This window comes from Pagrus pagrus (assembly GCF_965226575.1).
Source record: "Pagrus pagrus genome assembly, chromosome: 9".
Taxonomy (NCBI): Eukaryota; Metazoa; Chordata; class Actinopteri; order Spariformes; family Sparidae; genus Pagrus; species Pagrus pagrus.
This window is the reverse complement of record NC_140193.1, coordinates 19,781,882-19,807,185: the sequence shown is the minus strand read 5'-3', so window position 1 is coordinate 19,807,185 and position 25,304 is coordinate 19,781,882. Positions and strand designations below refer to the sequence as shown.

The 25,304-nt window shown below is 42.8% G+C and overlaps 1 protein-coding gene across 1 annotated transcript; it reads right to left on the bottom strand.

The window, feature by feature from the left end:
- Positions 1 to 1,053: 1,053 nt before the first annotated feature.
- Positions 1,054 to 25,019, bottom strand: LOC311262207 (follistatin-related protein 1-like). Its single transcript, XM_084361455.1, has 11 exons — positions 24,883 to 25,019; positions 24,695 to 24,751; positions 10,056 to 10,157; positions 9,801 to 9,930; positions 8,480 to 8,512; positions 7,435 to 7,565; positions 6,493 to 6,611; positions 6,021 to 6,133; positions 5,189 to 5,299; positions 4,986 to 5,080; positions 1,054 to 2,523 (listed from the first exon to the last, which is right to left on the bottom strand). The coding sequence occupies exons 1-11, from the start codon at positions 24,883 to 24,885 to the stop codon at positions 2,482 to 2,484; spliced, it is 936 nt and encodes a 311-aa protein (XP_084217581.1). The 5' UTR covers positions 24,886 to 25,019; the 3' UTR covers positions 1,054 to 2,481.
- Positions 25,020 to 25,304: the final 285 nt, after the last annotated feature.

Here is a 25,304-nt window from a genome sequence, read left to right as displayed (position 1 = left end):
GAATTTACCAGAATTTAAAAAAGAAAAAAAAAATGCAGTCAAGATTTTGGGTTTTTATTAGTCTGGACTCAGACAGAACCTCAGGAAGTTCAATTTTTTTAATTTAAAAAGTCTTGCTTGGATGTTTTAGACTTCCATATGAAGTTTTGTCTACATGTGACCTTTCCTAAGCAAGTTACAGCCATTTATTATAATATTATCCAGTGAAAAAAGTGTCATCCTTTAATTCATTGACTGGCCATTTAGGTGTGTCCAATAAAGTTCAGAGGAATAAAGGGGAAAGGTTGCCCAGTCATTACAGAGGACAGAAAAAAAGGGGGACTTTATACAATACAATATACATTGAACATGAATGACAAAAGTATAGTATAGTATAGTATATATATATACATATACATATATGTATGTATATATATATGTATACACACACACACACACACACACACATATATATGTATATATACATATATATATTATGTACTGTATATATAGGTATATATATTGTTTTAGATTTTGGGTATCATATCGTGATATGGATGGCATGTCTTTTCCTGGTTTTAAAGGCTGCATTACAGTGAATTGATGCAATTTTCTGAACTAACCAGACTATTTTACTTGTTCTAATACTTTGCCTGTATCCTCTTAGTCATTAAATCCACGTTACTGGTAAATATTTATCAAAAATCTCATTGTGTTATTATTATCATTTTGTCATATTTATAGTGTCAATGCTGCCATACAAAGGCCAATTTCAGATTGATTTTGTCACCCAGTCCTAGCTTTTATGAAGTATATCGAGATGTATATTGTGTATTGTTATATAGCCTAAAAATATTGCAACATTATTTTAAGACTATACCCCCCAGCCGACTGGCAGCCACATGAGAGAGTTTAACAGTGAATTAACGGGTCCCCCATGCTTTGTATTTGTTGGATCATCAAACAGTTATTTATATTACTCTCCAATGGAAACTTCACCTTTCCTTTACTCACAATATTTGAAATTGAAATTTGGCAGATACAAGCACACACACATACAAAGTGACAAAGCTGTGTTGTGGTGTATGGGCTTTATTGGCATACATACCTTACAGTCTCTGCACTTTTAGTGGAGTATAAAGATTTTGCTTGAACTAGTAATGCAACTTTCACACGGACATGTATCAGGGATAGAGTCACAAAGCACTAGTTCACTGCTAAACTTCAGCAAAGCACACTCATTCGTCCCATGCCGTGTGGCATAATAGCAGGCAAAGGTAGAGACCTTTAGTTTTTGCAGGTCTAAGGCACTGATTTTATATTGTCAAACCTCCCAATTTAGATACAGGATTTTAACAAATAGACACATTTAACAAACAAAACTACTCTCAGCATCACACTTTCATAGCACACACACACACACACAAAATCACGCATCCACACGCACACTCAGTTAAAATGCACCCAGTTATTGATGCGTCTAAGCTACTTTAGCTGACAGTGAGGCTAGTCCTTCTGTTAGAGTGATTTTGAAAGCACAGGTATAGTGTTGTTGCTGGGTCCAGAGTAATGTTTTACCTGGAGGATTTTGCACATCATTCAAACATCAAGACTTTGGTTTCAGTATTCACCATGCTATGTTCAGATCAGGTCTCACCTGGGTGAGAGAAGATGGACCGCTATGTCATCATCTCAGAAATGTAAGACGGAGAAATGAAAAGCACCAGAGAGACTTGCCTGAGCATAACACGGGAACAAGATTAAATTCCAACTCAAGCCAATAACATACTGTACATAGAAGCAAACGTTTTCGCAGCACAATGATTACTTCAGCGGTAAGATATAAACAAATTTCAGGCTTGTGATAAACGAAAGCCGAAGAAAGCGAGTGAAAAATAAAGAGAAGTGCATCAGTCAAGTAGTGGCCTACTGTGGCAGTTCTACATGGCAACAAAATCACTGTAGCTTTATGCTCTTATCCCAGCTTCTCTAACCAACATCCTGACCATAAAAACCTATGACGATGTCGAGAAACATGCAGCACCTGGTGTCAAGTGGTCAGCTTTGTCTGTACTCCCACGCCTCCCTCATCTCAACAGCTGGATTCACTGAGCTCCTAACCTCACCCCTTCTCAAACAATGACTTCCATATTCCAAAACAGTGACAACTTGACAGTTTTTTTTCTCATAGTAACTGTAAAAATATAAGGATTGTAGTAAAAAATAGCCCCAGGACTAGTGTAGAGGCGCAATAATACAATCAAATATGACAGTACTGAACATGAGGGAATCCTATGATACTCCTTGATTTCCCCTGAATCTAATAAACATCAACACGAACACTTAAACAATGTAAAAAAAAAAAAAAAAAAAAAGTATAATAATTAACATAGCAGAGAAACATGAAAAAGTCAGTTTAACAACAACAACACATGGCCGCAAGGTAAATCAAGTATGGAGGAAGGGTGATGACGTGCATCCTCTCCGTCACTGCGTCCTTATTTAGGCCTCTTTTGTGCTGCTCTTCATCTTCTCAACGGTTTCCTGTATTTACACAAAGAAAAACAGAAAAATTACATTTAGTGTATCATTTAACCCAATGAATAATTAATGATGTGGGTACATATTTGAATAAGCATCTATACGCTTATTTTTCTTTCTTAAACGCACAGTATGTCACTTCTATGGGCGTCACAATCAGAGCTCGACACCAATGCACTGACAGTAAATCTAATGGGGATTTAATAATATAAATGATTAAATCATCTATCATCTAAAAAAATGTTTGAATTTAATATTAAAATCGTATCATGAGCTTGAAATTGAAAGTCAAATCAATCATGGATTTGGAGAATCGTGACGCCCACATTCATTTCTGCCCCTAGGCAGTCTCAATCAAAACAATGACAACAAAGACGTAGTTTGATGATATCGTGAAGCAGCGTGGGATCATGGGAGCTGTTGTTTTAATTGTTATGCAACGACCATTGCCGATAGAAATCTACCTGACGTGACTCAAAATGTTTCGCGGACAAGGTAATGCTTTAACGTTTGTTCACACTACGTTTAGTCATGCTCGCTGACTTTCTTGCTCACTCTGCTGTATCATCTGGTGTTTCCGTGGAATTTGTAGCAACTAGAGGGAATAAAGGGGATATGATGCCATTGTCAAGCAACCAAATTAGGGTCTAGTCATTTTTAGACAATTTGAAGTGGAGATGTTACATATTGTACCTTTAAAATTTTTGGAAGTACGCATATCACTGTCAAAACAACACTGTATTTTGAAGTAAGGTCGTCGTGACCGAAATGAGTGTACAGCTGGTTACACCAAACTTGTACCCACAGAGCCACATTTGTTTACAGTGGCATTATAAGCTGCCCTTCTGGAGTCTCTGACCTTGCTGACTCAGCCATGGCCTCAAGCCAGAGCTCTCGTTCTACCTTGTGAGCCTCGCGCTCTCACACACACATAAGCAGCATTCCATTATGTCCTCAGTGAGCTGACAGTAACACCGAATCCCTTTTTTAGACATTTTTGACATCGATTGTTTCCATCAATGTTGTACATCATAATAGGCTATGTACAGTAAGTAGGTACGTCACCAGTGTAGTATTGAAGTCCTATAATAAACTGGACATAAATCAAAATCGATGCAGCAGACCAGAGATAATGTCTTTTTTTTTTTTTTCTCCACACATTCTTCTTCCTTGTCAAAATCTGGTGCCTGCATTACACACAATGCAACTCAACAGCCATCAGCTCAGTCTGATGCAATCTACTGTACGAGGAACTCGGAAAAAAACGACCTCCAACATGGAAAAGTGCAATGGACAGCGATCCAACTGGGAAAGATCCACCTGACTTGACAGACATGCGAAAAGACATGTGAAACATGCTGTAACAACTTTGTAGCTGCCGTTTTCATTTCCATTGAGTTCATTTGTGCTGGAAAGAAGTCCTGTGAGCATGTTGCGCAAGCCTTCTCCTCCTGTCACTTTTTAAGTGCCCTAATCTGTTAAATCATCTGCTGTGTTGATTGTAAAGTTCACAGACTTGTCATTCATTCATTCAAACAATCATTTGCAGCATCCATGTTTTCCCGAGCAGATACACTTGGACACATTGAAATTGGAAATAGGGAACACAGACTTCTGATTTTTTTTCTTTAGCCCCAACTGATGCTGACTCATTACTTTATCAATTTATCCAACTTTGCAAAGCTCCTTTTGGAGCCACAACAGACTTTATAAAACAATTTTTTTCACATATGCAGGAGACCTGTAAACAGATTTTGTGTAAAATTGGTGTTCCCCTTTAACACAGCTGGATAATGCTGGCTGTCTTATTTCCAGCAGTGTATTGTCAGCCGGTTGATATTCACCCTTAGGAATAACTACAGTAACTATATAACTTTTTATAACTATCTTCCACAGTAAATCACGACGGCATCCCTACCCTTCAACAGCTTCTAATAAAAAGTAAAATGTTGGAGATCATTTAGCTCTTTTTTTCCTCTGCCATCTGCCCTCTGTTTTATACCCCTGCCCATTTCATAGTTTTATCGATCTAATTTAGAAAACATTTCTTTATTTCGCAGCTTTTGATTTACTGTTCCACTTTTCGAGCCAGGCGTCATAAAACCGCTGATACGCTGGCTCGCTGAGCTGTGTTGGGTTGGTACACAGTCACATAAAAATTTACACCTACCAATTCCTCTGTGAATTGTTTTGTGCTGGCTGAGCAGTTTGATTCCAAATGCTCTTAGACCAGAAACACATTGTGAGTAATCAAGGTTATATCGTACAGGAATCTCAGAGCAAGCACTTGGGTTACGGCTCATGTCAGTGAAAGTTCATGGCCCTTATAACCAAGTGGAAGCGTTTGAGGAGTGGGCAACAATGGCGCTTTGACAAACACTTGATATGAGTCAAACTCTTGATATGAGTCATTTCATTAAATTTTTCTGTTGTTTACAGGGGTTTCTCCGATTGCAAAGACAGACCTGGTGCTTGTTGAGCTCAGCCACACGGAGGTTCCACTCCTCCTCAGTCATCTCCGCCCCGGCGTCTGTTGACTCGTCCACAGCTGCTGTTTTATCTGGACAGGTGAAATAATAGCCAAAAATGTTCACAAGGCATTTGTGAGTTAATTAAGATGATTAAAAGAATAAATAGCAAATAGATCACCTCCGCGACTTTAACTTACCAGTGCAGGTCATAGCAGTGCACACCCAGTTGCCACATGCACACACACAGCGGTTACACTCGACCTGGGTCTCTGCTCCATCCTCGTATGTCTCATCCTCCAAGGCACATTCTGCAGAAAAGACGCACGGCAAACTTTTTCAGCCAAGAGCGCAGATAATATACTGCAGCAGAACGATAATAGAAGCAGCATTGCACTGTAATCAATTCATGTCAGCATTTCAAAATGCCACATAATTCATCCGGTATCTTAATTTTAAAGTCACATGCCTTTGGCTAGTTTCAGCTCACTAATGAAAAGTCAGCAAAATGTGCCGACACCCACGCTGTGCAGAACTTGTGAAGCATGTGTGTTGGACGTTAAAATAAATAAATAAATTTGAGACGTTTTTAAAAACTTTCAAGATGCGTATCGCTCTCTTGAAATGTCCACGCTTGAAAGTCGTGATTTCCATGAGCAAAGGACTCTGTGTAAATTTCCAGATTTATCACATACAAATACACAAAGCATACACTGGGCATGCTTTGTGTATTTGTGTAAATTCCAGATTGTGTGTGTGTGTGTGTGTATCCTTGAGTCTAGTAAAGGCAGGGTTCACTGCTCCAGAGTGAATGTTATTTTTCTCTCTGCTTCCTGTGAACTTTATCCCAGTTATATATCAACGCCAGATGACTGAGCAGACTGAAGTGACCCCCACAAAAAAAACCAGCAGCAATCTGAAGCTCATTTCCACAGTTGGCTGTGTGTCAGGACTGTCTGACTAAGCTCATTTCAATGCATCCGTATACTATCAGCGTCACATTACATATACAAACTATTCCTTTAAGCTCACTCTTCTCTGGTGGATTGAAGCCAGGCTTCAGGCAGTTGAGGAACTCATCAAAGCTCAGCTTCCAGTCGGCGTTCTCATCAGAGAGCTCGATGAGGGCATCGACACACAGGCTCCTGGGAAGCACAAACATACATGCAAACACAGAATAAATATTAGCTGCTGTATGCAGCGACAACAGAGAAAACAAGCACACAGACGCAATGATAATTAGTTTAGAGGGTCTAATTCCATAGAGCACAGTTGTTTATGCCGGTGCGGGCTCCCACTGGAAGCCTTCAGAAAAGTTTGCACTGGCTAGATAAGGTTCGATGACTTTTCCGTGCACCTTAAAATAGCACAGTGGCACACAGATACGGATCTGCATGTGCAAGCATTGCCACAGAAGCAAACAGAAGACTACAAAGTTCGGAGGGTGAAAGAATTAAAAAGAACTCAAATACTTATAAGCATACAAAACCACAAAAACACTGACCTGAGCAGCTTGTTGCTCTCCTGGTCTGCGTAGGACTGCAGCTCCACAACCGACTCATTCTGCTGGATGAATTTGAGCAGCTCTGAGGAGTCCAGCTGAGCATCACCGTTGTCATACGACTGCAGGAACAGGGACAACAATCAATTTGTGAAAATACAGAATTACTCTGAAAGAAATCATTGGTGTTTTTTTTAAACTGGTTGGTCTGGGCTGACAGTGAATTTGCAGCCACAACCACAAATATTTCCAAGAGAGCACTGTTTGCCATGAAAAAGCACTCTGTCAATAAGTGATATCAATTTGACATGAGCACATCGAGTACCTGCTCTACTTACAGCGTGTACTCATGTTGTAATATTTTTTAAATGGGGTTGGAGGAGGAATGGGTGTAAGAGCATGAAAAATCTATTCACGCAAGTTTATTCACTCGTGTTGATACGAATGCTCACACTGAATTAATCAGAGCTGCTTGTCAACTTATACGCTCTGTAATGCTGTCTCTTTCAAGGGCTTTTGAAATAGTTATGGCGGTAATGGCGGTGGACTTGTCAGATGACTAAAGAGCCATTAAATGACCGTGTGGTGTGTTTGTGGAAGACAGTTGAACTGAAAACATTCATGAGAGGATAAATAAAGTATGTGCTGGGCAAGACCAGAGAAATAAATACTGCTGTTTAAACAAGTCTTCTGCTTTAATGCCGTTCAAGGCAGGGGTCCGGAGATCCTCATTAAACTGAATTATGACCATCAGCTGACACGCTTGAAAGATCTGTCACATGAATAATTAGGCACAGTCTGAGGCAGCTTTAAGGATCAGGGTGGTTAGAGGAGGCCCACCCGGATAAATAAACCGGAGTATTCTGTACAGAGAATGGTGTGGGAGCGATAGTGTGCATTAATAGACAATCAGGTCCATTGTGTCTTTTATGGAAAGAAGCCCACCTTGAAGTACTTGAGCAGGATGTCTGAGAAGTTGGATCCCTTGACAAACCAGCCGTCTGGGATGACCTCAGTCTGCAGCCACTGGATCACGCGACTCCTCAGCTCGTTGCGGTCAGCAGCGTAGCACACCACTGCAGGGGCGGGAACATTTCCAAGGGTCAACAGCATTAATTAATAATCTATCTCTCTATCTTGCAAGCTATTTCACAACTGATACCTGTCCTTTTGTGAATGCATAAGTCAGTATTGCCATGTTCATTATGTCATTATGTTCCATTCCATTCGACTATAAAATACAGTTAACTGCGCAGACATAATAGATCTCAGTCCCAGACCTAGCTTAACCCATCTGTGAACCATGGACTAATTAAAAAAATTGCTCTGAATTTTAACGATTTAAAGTCATATTGGTAACATTTTTATGTGGAAAAATCATTTAAAAAAGTATTTTTTCCTTAAAAAAATTATCTTAATTGGGAATCAATCATTTTAAAATGCTTGTCAGGTCCAAAATGATTGTTTTGTTTATCTCTGTAAGAATTCTGATGGTTGGTTCCAGCTTCTAAGAGGGTTTGCGAGCCAGTTGTATGACGCCGTTGATATCATGTAGTAATGTGTGTTTAGTCAGCATCAAGAGTCTTAGTTTTAGTCGTAGTTGCCAGTTTGTGTAAAAAAGACGTAAAAATGGCTGAGTTTTACAGAACGCACCCAGCGTATTGCACTGGCCTAACCTTAGCAAGCTAGCATTGTTAACAAGCATTAGCAGCATTAGCTAGTTCCACAAACTGGCAACCACTTGAGGGGACAGATGATTACGAAAACAGCGGTGTTGTGACGTGAATGCAATGGTAGAGGGGAGATGGAAAACCACATTTAGTGGCTGAATGTTATCAATAACACCTTTAAATAAATTAACATTAATGGAGTTTTTTCTTATGGCAGTAAAATTATGAACACTTTAAGTCCTCAAAACATAAATTCATAAATACAGTTTAAATTAAAAACATCAAAGCCTGCACACACACACACATGCACACAAACTCACCTGGGCTGGCAGCAGCCTGCTCTGATTTCTTCTCTAAAGATTAAAGAAGAGAGAAAGCATTGGAACATTTGAGGAAAAAAAAAAAGAAAAATCAATTGCACAGCACTGATTTGATTGAGATTGATGGAAATGAACCTGGCTGTCACTCAACACTTGGGCAAAGGTCTGTCAAGAAGAAGGTGTGATATAACCACTTTCTGTGTCTACCTTTCCTGCCACCGCTCTGATCAATGTCCAGCCGAGCGGGGACACAAAGAGCGCGACATCATCGAGTGTGAGCAGTGAAAGTTCACTCAAGATAAGACGCTAATATTAGATGCATTAATAGATAAGTCAAGGCCATCAACTCGGTCACCTCGCGTATCAGCTCCATGGGCTTGTTCAGAGATCACCTGCTAATCAGCTCAATTAGCTATATGAGGATTATCAGCACTTGAACCAGGTGACACCAGCTTGTCAAGGCGAGCCAAACGATGCTTTCTGAACCTCTATGTTACACCTCCAAATTTAGGGAGTTTTTAAGATGCTCAATCTTATACTTAACAAAGGGTGGTCTGAGGAAAAATGGTTGAGGGTCAGTAGAAAGTCTTGTTGGGATAAAGGATAACCAAGCAAGCAGAGACTCTAATATTTGAGCTTCCACTCTTCACAACAAACTTTTAGGATGCAACAAACTGCAGTGTTGTTAGAAGTAACTAAAAGCTATCTTGAGTAAAGGTAAAAATAATAGGTTAAAATATTACTTTTTAGTACTGAGTTACATTCCATCACTGCCAAACTGACAATTCAGGCCCAAATCAGTGTTAGTGCCACAGCAGCCCCTGGTCTCATATGACTTCACATCAAGAATGATTTCATTGAGTCCTATGCAGTTAACTAATATAATTTCTTAAATTAAAAGAAAAAGAGAGCACTGGTTTTGGATCGGGCCCAATATTGGCAGACACCCTGAGTCACGGTATCAGAATCGGTATCAGGAGAGAAAAACTTGGATCGCTGCATCCCTCCTTAGCAACACCCACATATGCTCACCAATAAAGTGTTGTTGTCTATTTTGTCTGTGTCGCTGCTGCGCTGAATCACACAGTTAAGTAAGCAATCAGAATCAGACGGCAGTAGCACAACAAGGGTGAAGGCTATTTTTAACCTCTTCCTGCCAAAGTTTTTCAGAGACACAGTAACCACAGAGAGTTTCGCAAGTCTTCAACTTAGCCAGGATCACAGTGTGAACATGTTAAAAATATCCAGGGAGGGAAACGAGAAGTTGTTAAAGTTCAATGTGTGGTCAGATTGCGACATCCTGTGTTGCTGCTGCTCGTACCCTGGCAGTGTCCATCGTGGGCCACCTGGATCTTCAAGCCAGTCAGACAGGCATCCCTGTGGAGCTCGCAGTGGTTCCTGTAGGTCTTGCCATTGCTGCCACACACTGACCTCTTGTGGGGCTTACAGCTCTGAAAAAGAGAGGAAGAAAAAAGAAAGACTATGAGGTGAAAGCTAGGGGGTAAATTTCTACACAGAAGTCGTCTTTTATTCACATTCCCACTTCTTCTTTCGTCCCTGCGGAGCCGACACTCACCTCTATGCACAGACAGCTGGGCTCCCCCTTCTCGTTCACGGCACACTCTCTGCCGGCCCCACAGAACACGTTGGCACACACTTTGCTCTTGCTCTGCTGCTCCTGAAAGAAAGGAGACACGTTGTTGGCACTTCGGTGTACTCTCTGAGGCTACAGGTTTCACACACATGGCGGCGCTGTTCCCTTATTAACGGGCCCATTCGAACGCGCTGCGAAGGCGTTAAACCACATTTTAAAACACACGCCAAACCCAAAGTCTCTGTGGGGATTCTTCATTCACATTAAACCACGTTTAATCACACTCGATCGTCTTTCACGAGCCCCAGAGAGACGGCTTCCTCCTCACTATGAGAATCTCTCCCCCGGATGACATCCAAACAAAGCCGCTTCTGATTTTGCACCTTTGTTCGTTGGTAAAGCAACTTATCACAAAAACATCTTCACAGATTTCAAAGGAGTTTAGTTGAAAGTTGGGCCAAGGGCAAAGGATTAATGACTGGCCTAGTTTGTGTTTCCATTTGAAGTTGTTTTTCTCTGCCAACGCCTGAACTGTGAAATACAAAATTACTTTTCTGTCATCACCTTTTCCACCACCACTAACATTTGGAGAAGAAATTCAAATTCAGAAATGTAACATTTATAAAATCAATGAGGTTATAATACAAACTCAGAAATATTCATCTTTTCCATCACTGAATAAACAAGCTGTTCTCAGAGGAAAATGAGATCCCCACAACACTGTTTGTTTATATTTGGTGGACCCTGCCACCTCTCTAGCTTCAAAGTAAAACAGTATGAAATTGTGTTGCCCTTCAAGGTCAGTTTTTTGTTTTATTCATTCATGAAAACAAAGAGAGTTTGTTTATATAGTTTGTTTAGGCATAAAAATATCAGCCAATCAAGATCTTTCTCTTCTTCCCCAAAACTACATAGTGCACCTTTAACATGTTTGGATAACTCAGAGTACAGCTGTAAGTGTGGCCAGAACCACTTCATGAACGCACCAGATTTCAATTTCACACCAACTCTGAGCCATCCTGCAAAGTCTGATGACGCCCCTCTAGGTGGCGCTACCTCACCAACATGATAAACAACTCTGTGGTCACGATTCTGACCCATCATTTTTCACATTTCATCCTCGTGCAAAGTCCTTAAACTCTTGGGCGTGACTCTGACATTCTCCTGAAACATTTGCTCCAACCTCTAAGTCAGCAGGATCACTGTGTGTTTATCTTTCGGATCCGGATCAAGATGCAGTTTTTCAACATTTCTGTTGTTAAAATCACAAATTCAGACGAGTATGCTGCTCTTCAACACACCTATTTCATGTTCTCGTGTCTACACTGTGATCGAGGTCTCTGTGGACCCACTTACGTTTGCTAGTGGTTGCCATGCCAACGATGGCCATACTCAGCTCGAGAAGTGACAGCTGACCACACTCCACTTAGAAAGGAATGTAAATGGTGAAGCTAATGCCTCTAACGTCCATTAAACAAGGCAGTGCTCCAGATTACAACAGCTGTGGTGTTTACAGCAGCGTTATCGGTGTGTGTGTGAGTGCGAAGGGAACGCAGGATGAAGTCAGAGCCGCACAGGCGAGCAGGATAAGACTTCGCTGGATGCCGACCAAACTGTAAGCTCAAAAATCTGCCTTCATTAAAATCAAATGTTTCCATCGTTTCTGTGTCAGGTCAACTTTCTTTTCTGGCAGATTCAGTCAGTCTCATTTTCTCTTGTTGACACTTTCATGCCTGTTTCTTTATCTTTTGTTTGTTTGTTAAAGGAGATTGCCGGCAGGCTTGGCAAAAGAAAGAAAAAAAAAAGATGAGTTCACTGGAGCTACAAACCAACCAATCACAGGATGCCAAGCGGAGCTCCGAGAGCTGCTTTATGACCCTCATTACCTCCTCCTTTCCCTATCTGTGTGTCTGTGTGTGTGTATACAGGGTGTTTCCACATCTGGAGTCTGAGCTGTGTTTTCCTTTGGGCCCATTCCCATGCTCTGAGAAATCTTTTCTCCTCCCTGCCTTTCTAGACTCCCCTCCTCCTCCATAAGCTGCTGTTTCCTGTAAGAGCGAGACAGAAAGTTGGCCTTCTTGCGAACGAGCGCACGTGAGCTGGCTCCCAAGCTCCTGCGCGTGTGTTTGTGAGTACCGGTTCTGGTATGTAGGTTAAAACGAAGCAGGATTCTTGCGACCGAACTCTCATAAGCTCACTAATGATAGAATATAACAAGATGGATGCGGGGAGGTGGGGAGGTGGGCAGTCACATGCGTGCATCGCAGTGGTGCAGCTTTTAACCTCAAAGCGGTGAGAGGAGAGGGATTGTAGGGTTTTGGTTCATTTCTATGCACGATTAAAAACACACACACATACACACTTGCACTCCAAAGTTGAGGTCATGGAAAATCTTCAAAGCGATCCCTGTGGCTTTGAGCATGTTGGACAATTCGGTTTGTTAGACACAGTTGGGGTAGGAGCCTGTTGAAACCTGTAGAAACCTTCAGTGAGAACATGAATAATGGATGGTCTGCTTAAATGAAACTGGTATAAACATAGAGCTCTGTCTGTCCACCTCTTCTCTCAGAGCACAACCAGCAGAGGATTCCTGACATTTAGCTAATGAACACAGAGGCACAGGGCTCTTTTTTTTTTTTCCTCTTCTCCAGCTGATTCAAGTGGATTGTTGCTATGGTGAGAGCATGTACAGGCTCCTGTTGTGGCAAGATCACAGAAGTGTCAATCAAGAGAGGCAAGTGGAACCAAGCCCCATAATGAGATCACAGCAGAGCCTGTTGTTCAGATTTTATGATTGACGTAGAGGGAAAATGGACGAAGCCACTGTAATGTCGCCCAAACAACCTTCAACAAACCAGGGTAGTGAGGCTGCCTCGATGTGGTCATAAATAATGTCTGCGTGTAGCCTTCATGGAGTGGGCAGACATGTTCCATCACATGCACAATCGGTCATTTACATCTACGCTCAGGTCCTGGTTTTGACTTTTAATTTTTAACCTGGTTTTGATCTGAATTCGGGATATGATGTTTGGATGGAACCTAGAGAAAACTGGTTATTAATGCTCATGTATTCATTTAAATCCAGCTTTATCCAGGTTTGTGGTTATCTAACTGTGCACTCTTTCCTCTCATTCCTAGAGCTAGACCACTCATTTGGCAAAGCTGATATAATTGCAGATATTAGCTAATAAATCTTTGCTGCTGGTGTAGACGTATATGTTGGCTAGTAAGTAGGGGTTGGCAGTCTTGTTGAAAATGATATCAAGATCTCAAGACCACGATCTAAATTGTGAAAAGCTAAATGTAGAGACAGACATAAAATAGCAAATGAATTTCTCCATTTGCACCATTCTGATAAAGATGGCTCCTCACCCGCCATGCCACGGGCTATAACTCCTGTGGCGTTGTTAGAGTGCTGCAGGATTGAGTCCTGGAAATCAGTTAGCACTTTTGCACCTCCGGTTCCCTCGTCTCAAAGTCAATGGGCTTTATGAAAGGGTTTTTGTTTAGATGCCTGAAATAAGGTTTGCCGAGAGCTTATGCGCCGCACTATTTCACGGCAGGAGCAGTGACTTCCTGGAGTCCAAAAGTGTTCATTTGTTTCTAAAATGTTTTAGAGGAGTTGGTAGGTAGATTTTGTAAGCTTTTTACAGAGCCAGAACAGCTGTTTCCCCCGTTTTTAGTCTAAATGCTAAGCTAAGCTAACTTTATTAATACTATACAGTCATTAGTGGTATCGAGCCTCTCATCTTACTCTTGGCAAGAAGTTGTTTAAGTAAAAAAAAACACCTCAAAGCAGTTTTATGCCTTCATGTTTACATGCCAAAAACACAGTCGGGATTCTGACTGGCACACTCGAGTGCATGTAAATACACTCATTAACCGAATCACCATCAGCGCAGACATTAAATGTACAAATGGACTCGGCACAAACAAAAACAAACACACCCACTGTGGGTGTCCTACTTAAATGATATCAATTTTTCATTGCAGCAGACAAACACTGCCTCATTTTCCTTCTCTCCCGTTTAAAAACAATCACTGGAGCCGGAGCGCTGATAAGTGACTGGTGAATCACAACTGACTAAACAGAGTACAGTACTGCCTCAAGGAAAAGACTGACTGTACATACACAATTCGCAGTTCATTTTTCCTCGACTCCAGCCCTCTTTGTCTTCCATTTTTTTCCCCCATTTCAATCTTTTTGTCAGGAGGTTAAATCATCTAAAGGTTTTTTAGGAGATTAAGAGATCTAACTGATATTTCTTAAAGCCCTCAGTGCGTAATTTTCATCTTCAAGTCTGGTGTACTAATTCTCTCTGTCTTCTGTCCTATTCCCAGTGCCATGCCCTTTTACGGGCTGCAAAAGACATGCCAGTGAGCCGAGACCAGCTATGCAGAGCTTGATGGAAGTCGGAGGAGGAAGGATGAGAGGAGGAAGCTGTGCGGGGAGTCTGACTATTAAAAAACCAGGTAGATGGTGAAGATACAAGACGAGATGCTGTGCTGTGAAGTCAATTTCTCCCCTGCTACGTGTTGAATGGCTCCATGCTGAGGCAGAGAGGAGTTAAAGGGCAATGCATTTCTCGCTTCACATGTGAAAAAGTCTCTTTCAATTTCCTCTGCCGGTGAGGACGCAGGCGGTACGACAACAACACGGCTAAATCTGCACCCACTAACACATGAAAGACACATTAAGACCGTCTCTGTGCATGCCTTTCTGCATCTGTCGATACGCACAGCAGTATGAGTAATGGATCCTATCCGCCTTCGGCTGCGTGTTTGGCGCATACGTGTTTTCAGTGTGTGTGTGTGTGTGTGTATCTCGGTGATGCTCCATTGATCTAGGAGGCCAATCGATGCCTCTCTCCTGTGCGTGTCACTTTACAGCCACCGTGAATCCTATTCCCACAATGCACCCTGCCCCCTCATTAGCATAGAAAACATTGATTCGGGGACTGTAAACACCCCGTCCTGGATACGCCGACAGTGACAAACAGCATAATGGAAGTTACTTGAAAAAAAATGCGTGTGTTAATTGCTGAATTTAACCTTTCCGTTAACGATTTAAACAACGATATCAGTTGAATCAGGACGATCTGTTCATTGGGCACGCAGAGCTCCTTTTAATGCAGTCCAATACGACAAGCCGGCATTAAGTCCTTTTGGTATCGAGCTTTTCTTGAGAGATTCAGTGCTGTGCTCGTTGTAGAGGTTGTGCTTCACGGTGCTGTTGAATCGTTCTGGATTTCAAAACAGTGAAATGTGATTCAGCACGTGTTACATCAGCATGATGAGCTCAATAAGGATGTAAGGATTTGATGTCAGATTTATAGGATGTCGCTAGATTTATCGCGTAAACGGCCACCTCAGTGTCATTTCCCTCTTTGCCCCGAGGCAAGTCTGGTGAATGTCTTTATGAGAAAAATATTATGCTGTTTGACAACTTGAAATATGAAAACAAAATTATCTCTGAAGGGTACAAGTAATGATGTTCCTGCTTCTTTTGGTCACCAGTATACATTTCTTTATTTAAAAAACAAGGCTTGGTTTTATTCTCAGACCCGATCTTCCCTCAGATTTGTTTGTCACAGCAAAAACTGTAACAAAAAAAAATCTGATTCAAAACAACACTCTGAATGGACGCAGTTAATCGTGTTTTAATTTACTGGAAAAATGATGACTATTGAATCGAGAAAAACAAAAAGGGTAATGGAGTACGAGAATTAAAAACTGATGTTTTACTTGGCAACACACCCCCCACCCCGGGAATCATAGTTATTCATCAAAGAAATTATATCTCAGAACACATTAGGGAGCTTTAACAATGACGCTGACATGAACAGACGAGGCAGTGAAGTCGAGGCAGGCATTTGAGCTCCCAGCTGTGTTCTGAAGGCATCAATCTGTCTCCATTTAGAGACTTTTTAGCCATCTTTTATAATCAGCAACACCTAAAAATACAATTTTAAGAATAAACATTTCTTACATATGGTTGTCTTGTCAACTACTGGGACATGAAGTACATATGAAGGCATTAAAGGAACAGTTAGACATTTCAGAGGACAGACGTAAAGACTGTGGGGCCAGTTTCCTCCCCTAACTCTCGGCGAGAGCGCTCATGAGCGTGTTCCCCAAATGTTTGGACAATTCTTTTGAGTTGTGTGCAGTTTTTGCGTGTTGTACATGTAAAAACACACAGTAACCGTTATTTCTAAGGAGTCGCGTGTTAGAAATGTCACGTTACTAAAAGCAGAACACCAATATTGGTTTCTTACCTACTGTTACTCCACTCCCTACACCGTGTACTTCTCTGCAGAGAATCTCAGACTGACAGATGGACGGACAAATGTGCGCACAGCAAGGCAACTTCACCCTCGCAACCTCATAACGCAACCCTGCTTTTCCAAGCTTGTTTCTAATTACAACGAGGTAAAAATCACAGAGAAGGAAAAGAGGTGAAGGTGAGGGATGTAGACAAGAGACAGAATCAGGAGGCAGGGGGTTACATTCCTGAGCTATGTTGTGCCTCAGCTGGGGTCCGACAGAGTTCGTCTTGAGCCAAAATCTCCTCAGTATTTAGGTCAGAGAGGTGCCCCTGCTCTCCCCCTCTCCAGCATTTCCCTCTCTCCCTCTGTGTTGTCTCTCCAGCTCTGGATTGTCCAAAGCTCGTCAGCTTTCATGAAATGTGGGCTCAGCGCCAGAAGCGAAAGAGGACAGGGAGGACTCAAATTGAACAGCTCGTCTCCTTCTGTCCACAAAGACCTCCCTCCCGCGTCTCTTTCCCTCGAACCAGGCCTTACCGGAGGAGAAGTGGAGCACAGCCAAAGAAGAACCGCTCTTACTCCGCGCGCTGAACACTAACTATGAACCAGTTTCCTCCTTTAAGGAATTTATTTCACAAGGGGCGAAACATAACAGACCATCATGGGCTCCAGCTTTGAATCATCACAGAAGGCTGTAGCATTTGCCCTCAATAATTAAAGTGTCTCTATTCTTTTCTTCTCTCTGGATCTATTCAGCTGTATCTTCATACATATCAAATCAGCTTCAGTCTCATTTCTTCTCGCCTCTCGAGAGCAGACATACAGTAAAGTCTCCACTGAGAAACACACATGAAATGACATGCTTCCTGTGAGCTGAGATGCCTGGTTAGCTCATGGGTTGATATGAGAATGAGTTGATAGTGGAACTGGCAGGATGTGTCCTTGGAATAACGAGGCCAAAGTAAGACTAATTTGAGCGCGTTATAAAGATAAGAGCTTCGCGGGTGGTCTCGAACGCTCTCTGAGGGGCCAGGTCTGAGATTAAAACCTGCAGAAACAAAAAGGGACCCTCGCTAAGGACCAGTTTAATCGGATCTGCCTGTTATTCCTCGCTCTGCTCTTGTTTCTTATTCAGTGTGAAAGGAATGCACCAACGGACAGGATGATGTCACCCCGGTCTGAAGCCTCTTATTTTACACCCACAAGGCCCTGTTGTTCAAGAGCTGAAATGCAACAACAACGCCCTGGACGAAACACGAAGAAGAGGGGAGAAACAAAAAGACGAAGGATAGACAGAAAGAGCCAGAACGAAAGGAAGGAGGAGAGGAAAAACACAAGAGAAAGTTGGAGAGAAAGAGAGCGAGAGGCGAAAGAAAGGCAGGAAATAAGTCACGGTCTGGGCAGAGCCACATCTGCTAGCAGTTAAAACGTCACCGGAGAACATAAAATCCTATAAACACAGCACCACCCTCCTCTCCCTTGTGCACCCAGTTGACACGCCGAGACAAAAGTGTCCCCTGTCCCCACCACCAAACATAGGTATCCCACTTTGATCCATCCTGTCCTCTACTCCACACTCTCTTGTCGTCTTTTTCTGTAAAAAGCACCGATTTTGTCATCTATTACAACATAAATGTCTGTCTTTCTCTTAGTCTTGATCCGATAATTTTCCTCTAAGCCTTTTTCTCTCTGTCCACTTTGCCACCTTTCTCCCCTTTCCCTCCCACCCCTGCTCTGTTTTGGGGCATTTTTTTCCACCGCCAGGAAATGGAGGGAGGGAGGGAGGGAGGGAGGGAGGGAGGGAGAAAGGAAAGAGGGAGGGAGGGAGGGCCCATGCTGAGCTCTGGCCAGGGGAGTGAGTAGATTCCTTGCCCTCTTCTCTGCTCCCTCTTTGAGGCCAGTATTGGGGCTAATGACTGGAGCACGTTTGTAGAAGGAAAAAGGCTCATTTACAAATTGCGGGACGGACCTCAACCTTTATCATGTCAGACAGACGTCCTCACAACTTACTCTGGGACACAGACCAGGTCTAATAAGCTCTAACTTATCTTATTTTCCCCTGCAGTTCATAAAAAAAGCTGCGATTTCAGGTTCAACTTTGACAAAAATCATAAGTGCGGATTCAATTTGAGCTAAAAACTATAAACTATTAATTCAACTATTTTGATGGTTGTATTTCAATCACTTTCTCGTTCCAGATTTTCAAGCGAGAAGATTTGTTGCAAGTTATTTGAAGATGCGACCTCGGGCGGGAAGATAATGGTCATTTCTTTTCACATTTATAGAGAGAAAGATGAATTGCTTAATCAAAAAGTATTCTGCAGATTCATCAATAATGAAAATACTCCTTCTTTTCTGTTTCTATTGATCGTAACTGTTGATCGTAACTGTCCAATCGTCTGTTTTCTTCTTCTACTTTGTATTTGGGCCAAGGATGTTCTGCTTTTCTTTTCATCTTCTCTTGTACACTTTTTCGCCCACTTCAATGCACACTGAGGCAATGATATAAAACAAAATAACCTTGCCTGATCCAGCTCCCATTGCTAAAAAGAAGACGATGATACGCAGGAGAACGCTCAGAAAGGCCAGTAAGTGGATCTTTGAGCTCAGATAATTGTGTTACATATTCTGTTCTCAAAGGTCAAGAAGGAAACAGAATGAATAAAATAGTTTGAGGATGAAAGCGTGTTAAATAAATGTGGTGAGCAGATTTATGCTTCCCAGAGGACCTGTGTCGAAAGATGTTTTTCTTCGACAAGAGTCTGATCTCTGTTGATCAACGAACCTGTTGACCTGCATGTCTCTGTTTCAAGGCATGTGCACGAAACATAGGTTGTGTGTGCTGTTCACCTGTGACACATTTAAAAAATGTGTTCAGGGAATACACAAAGAACTCGGTCCTGGTCTTTAAAATTGAAGTGTAGGGCTGCTTTATTGATCAATCTGCGGCTTATTTCCTCAATTAAAGGTCCAGTATGTAGGATGCAGTGGACCCACTCCCTCTGTAGGGAACATCTGGCTTTTGTCTTCATTTGGAAAGGGTACAACTGGCATTCATTCCTGTGTCAAATGACTCTGCTGTAGTCACTTGTCTTTATCGGCTTTATCAGCAGTGATGGAAACATGATACCCGGGGTGGACATGCTAATTTTCGCCCTGCCCTTGATGAGGTTAAGGACGTTCGCGCTGGAATACTTTTTATATCTGTCTCCATTCAAGCACCTCTTCATTTGAAAGTTTGAAAGAGAGAAGGAAAGAAGTAAAATAAATAAAAAAGTAACTTAAGTACCCAATCAGTAAGGCAAACTTCTGCCAATGGGAAAGGAGACGATCGTCTATTTAAAGTAGGTTGAACTACTTTTAAAAAACCTGCATATACACGCTAATCTTCATGAAAACATGGTATTAAAGCGCTTACTTTTAAAGTAACAAAAACACAATGATCCTTAGTTTCAGGTAATTGTACACTAATGACAACATAATAATGAATATGCAAATTTGAAGTCCATCGTGTTAAAGCTGTAGGAGGAGTCTGAGAGCTAAATTCAAAATGGTCGACTTCCCTTTGGGCTTAGGCCATGGCACCAAGAGACTTTTTGTGGGTGTGATTCACATGTGTACTGAATTTCATACATGTAAGTGAAAGTAGTCCCGGGGCTGCATTTGGCCATATGGCCAAGGCCATTGCAAAAAAACAATAAAGTACTTAAACTTCCACCACATTCGAATTTTGAGTAAAGTTTCATGACTTTTTGAGCCTGTTTAGAAAGAAAGAAAGAAAGAAAGAAAAATCGTCCGGTGCTCAGGCCCTAATTATATTCCATTTCAGTCAATCGATCCTCCTGAATCCAGAGAATAGCAGAAAATGTTCTCCAAAACCTACATTTAATCAGTTTATTGTTAACATAACACATGTACTGTGTTTCATGCTACTTTGTACTTAACAGTCGGAGTTCCTGTCAGCCTACTCTACAGATCACATTTTTTGATGACAGCCTTTAGTTTGGCTTTTAACACATCTGAAGCACATTCAATTTGTTCAGTCAACCACTTCAGAGTTAAAACTGTGTAAATGAGCTACTTTTAAGCTGCAGCAGTTGTCAAGGCTTTCTGGTTAATGGTGAAAGAATTCAACAATCGCACCGGGAGAGAACAATGGCAGCCAGTTAATCACTCATCTGACAGCAAACTGTATTTCAGACACAAGGCCTGATCTGAAGGTGCGTCCCCCACACAGGACGATCTCTGGTGGAAATGAAACTGGTCGTATTTGGTTGGTTTTTGTCAATTAACTTCCTTTTTAACATGTCGGGCTAATGATGTTGATTCAGTGCCTTTGACTGCGAGCTAACAAGCATAAAACAAAGGGGAAACTGTTGGCATCACTGAGTCTTTTCCCGAGTGAACTTATTTGCGCCTCGCCACCTATACGTACCTTTAACTTTTAGCATGCATGAGTAAGTCGGTATTTTACATATTCATTATCTCTTGCTCACAAGCCCTTTGAGTCGTGCTGCTCTTTGTCTTTGTGCGCTCGTGTTAATTCATGTGTGCAGCGCCTTTGAGTGCATGGTGCCGGTAATGATAAGATACAGCTGGTAAGCTAAATGAGGACTCCTTTTAAGCCAAGCCAAGAGTGAAGAGAACACACTGCAGGGACATGAAACACAGCACACACCCCCCCTGTTTCTTCCTCTCAACCCCCTCACTACACCGCCAAGTCTTACCTCACCCACAATCTCCCCCTGCTATAATTGCATGACTGTGGCTCCGTCTCCTCTCTGTTTTACATCACTCTATCTCGCCGTCCTTCCACAATCCCCGCGCAGTGTCCATGACTGGATGTCGGGCTACAGTAATTAGAGCAGGCTGATACAGGCAGAGGACACAGCGTCCCCTCATGCTCGTGTTCCCTACACCTGGGCAGATATTTTTAGCCCACCTTGGATGAGAGAGAACAGGCATCAACATGGCAACATGGCAGGGTGCCTGAGAGGCTCAATCAGAGCCTGCTCCAGATCCAGGGCATCAGGGGGACCAGCTTCTTCTTCTTCTTCTTCTTCTTCAACCTCTCAACTCTTGGACTTCTGGTTGCCTTGTTGGACTAACTTCCTCTTGACGTCTGCATTTTTCAAGATCCAGAGCTGGCGCAGATAACCTAATTAACCACTGTGTCATTCCACCCTGTCGCCATGACTATTGCAGGATAACACAATAACACCGGATGCCATATAAACAGAAATATAAACACCCCCCTCTCTCTCTGTTTATATGCATGAGTGTGCGCACATGTCCCCTGAGGCCGCAAACTCTTATGACTTTCACTACGCCTGAATCTCGACCTCCTTTGCATACCAAGCCCCCTGTGCGGTTGAGTTAAGGCTCCAACATTTTATTCACAAGATGCTTATCTCGTTTCCAGCAGAGTGCCGACCCCGGCCACCCTGCTGCCACACTAGGCTTGTCTTCAAACGCAGCAATTTCTCACCTCAGGAGTCACACGGGCGCCGTCCTTTGTCATAAATCAGGACTTAGTGTCCAGGCTTTAATGCCCTACACTCATGCCAGAAAATAAACACATCGATTCACACACTGCGTTTGAATCCTGCGTTTCATTTGTATCTCCTGCTCTTTTCCTGAAAATCTAAACACACACCCTCGAGGCTGATCAGATCCTCCCCTGCGATAGCTTCGCTCCAACTTGTTGACCTCCTTCAGACGGCACGCAGGAATGCCAGATCAGGCCCTTCCCACGGCCAGTCAGCTGGCCATATATTATCAGGGCAATTACCTTTGGAGAAAAGATGTCTTTCTAAAGATGCCTCCCCATTAACTCGGTGGGTATACTCAACAGACTCTGCTGTGTGCTCTGTCTCCACCATGCCATACCTCACAGATCAGGGCCGTGAATCTAATAAAGGCGCGCACAATGGCACATTTTCCAGCCAGAGGGCTAAGGTAGGGACAGACGAGGAAGGTCAGCGGGGAGGGGGCCTACATGAGTAATGTTGTGGCAGTTGAGACGCTAATGGCCATCTGCGTGAAGCTATAAAGATAGACCAGGCAGCAGAGAGGTGGTTTTATCTCGTGTTTTGTATTTGCCGTAGTGTCTGAAAGAATCTATCCTCTAATTAGGCTGCAGCCATTACTTCAGCCTGCAACTATTGTGCAGGTCAACAGAGGAGTCAACACAAAGCCAGGTGTTCAACAGCTGTGTCCGGTGAGAGTGCAAGGTCATCAACCACCACCTGGTGTGTGTGTGTGTGTGTGTTTGTGTGTGTTTCTAGTTTTTAAAGGGACAGTCCACTCCAAAATGAAAAATAAATATTTTGCTTCCTACCTGTAGTGGTATTTATCTGTCTAGATCAGTTTGTCTCAAACTTTTCTTCAAGCTGTACCGACTCCAAAGATATTAGGCTCTCTGAGTACCACAATTACGACAGTAGCTCTACTTTATTCAGCTCATTGTTTTGTGCTGTTTGCTGCAAACCTTAGCAGCTGCCGTGGACGCTGCACTCGTGCTCTATTCACTCTGTCTTCAACTTCAGTTTCAAGACGGCTGCTCAAAATATTTCCGTCCTGCTCCGCACTTCTCTTCCTGATAGTTCCCGTTTGGAGCCACGTCTGCAGTGTTTTTGAACCCCTCATGTTACCTCTGCTTATTACCTCGCTATCACAGCTTAGCTGTGAGTTTAGCTCGTAGCTAATCGTGGATGACGGAGGCCCGTGTGACATGCATGAATGTGACTACGTAGCAGGCTTGGACAAAAATATTACAAGGCAGACAAAACTTATTTTAAATTACATTTTAAAAGTTGAAGTATATTCATTTGAAATTCTGCTAAATGTTTTTTTAATGAACTCATCCATGTAGCACCAGAGAAGGGTTAACAAACCACCAGTGGTGCACGTACCATAGTTTGAGAATAAAGGGCAGATTGTTTTGGTCATGCTGTAGAGATGTCTGCCTCCTCTCTAATGTAGCTGAACTAGATGGAAATACATTTGCAGCATTTTCTCTTTCTAGAAATCATAACCCGGTTACTCAAGATAATCTACACACCTTGTTGTGAACAGTTTCATGTAGGAACTATTTTCTCTCTACTGAACCGTATCACTGCTCAGAGGAAAGCGAGCATCCACTCATGGACGAGAGGCTAGCCAACATTACAGCTCAGCCAAGGAGGACGCAATTAATGCGAAAGAGACATAGCTGTTGAGTTTTTAAACAATTTTTCTGAGTGCCATCTAGTTCCATTATATTAGAGAGAAGGCGGATATCTCCAAAACGCTGTAACTCACGCCAAAACAATCCAGATGGACGAACAGCACTACAGGCGAGAGTTAAAATATGTATTTCTCATTTTGGGGTGAACTGTCCCTTTAAAGGAGTAGTTTGACATTTTGGGAAATTCACTTCCTCACCCCGAGTGAGAAGAGAAGACTGAAGGTGGTCGTCCCCCCTGTGCCATCAGGCCAGCTAATCTAACAGCGCATTATCTCCGTGTTTACTCAGAGGTTGGACTACTTAGCGCCGCAGTGCGAGGCCCATAAGGTGAGCATTCTCACAGCCCCTGAGTACACAGACAAACACACATGCTCTCCTCACTGACCACCCAAACAACGGTGTTTGTACGCCATTAGAGCAGCTGCCAGTAGCAGCCGAAGCATCCTGCGGGATTGATGATGAGGGGCCATCAGACAACCCCACACACACACACACACACACACACACACACACACAAGGCGAGCAGGGCTTTCTGACACAAACACTTGCCCTCCCTTCTTTTCTTTTACCAGCTGTCTGTCACTCTTGTGCCACTCTGGTCCTCACAACTGCACAGAATAAAGACTAGGAGGGAGTATTTGTGTGTGTGTGTGTGTGTGTGTGTGTGTGGTCCAACAGGATGAAAATTGTGTTTGCCTACAAAAAAACACATCAAACTGCATTATGTGTGCAATCATTTTGAGGATTATGAATGTCCCTAGAGAAAGAAACTGCCTCACTGGCAATTTAGTTAAACTGGGAGCCTGATTGTCTCAACAATGAAGCTGGTAATTAAGCAGAGTGCCAACAATAAAAGGCATAATTGGCTCTTCTTAAGAAAATAAATACTATAACAAGCTGTACGCTCAGTACAGTAAATGTCTAGTTTTCAGCACAGCACTAACAGACTGACTCAGACCCTGTCCAGATGTTTTCCTCCTCATCCTGTGAACAAAGCTGCTGTGTTGTTACTGTTCCTCCAGGCGGACAGCTCACACAGACGCACGAAGCAGGATCTGGTTCAAACATGAGGAAAAACCTCACAAAGAAAAAATGATTTCAGCTTCAGAGCTAAAAAAAAAACTTACCTGAGCGTTGCAGACGGCCACGGCCAGCAGAAGCAGCGCGGCGACACTTCGACACATCTGGACGTGGACACAAGAAAAAGTAAAAGGTTTAGCGAAGAGAGACACAGAGGAGGAGAGTTTAACACGTCCATCACCAGCTGCTGGAGAAAACTTGAGACAGAAAGCTACTTTCAGGGCTTCAATGTTACCATTTTTGCAGGGAGGAGAAAGAAAAGGAGAGCGGCTCTGCTGGACGGTGCGCTGGGAGGAGGGGAGCTGCTGGTCTGGGTGTTTGTCGGGACGGAGGCGAGCAGGAGGTCCGTGATCGCAAGAAATCTGAGGAGCGCTGAGGAATTCGTGCCAGTCAGTCAGTCTCTCCTCCTCCTCCGTCACCGCCGCAGCCAATGAGCAGGCCTGGAGGAGGAGGAGCAGGAGGAGCAGGAGGAGGAGGAGGAGGACCCGAGGAAAGTATGTGCGTCCTGCGTGTGCAACCATAATCTCTGAAAGATTAGTTAGGATGGGGCTAATTGGTTGATCCACATGCATTTCTTACAAGAAACGTAACTCTGGGTGGATTATGTTGTGAAACCACCCTCCCGGGCCCCACTCTGCGCAGCCCTGGAGTGGATGC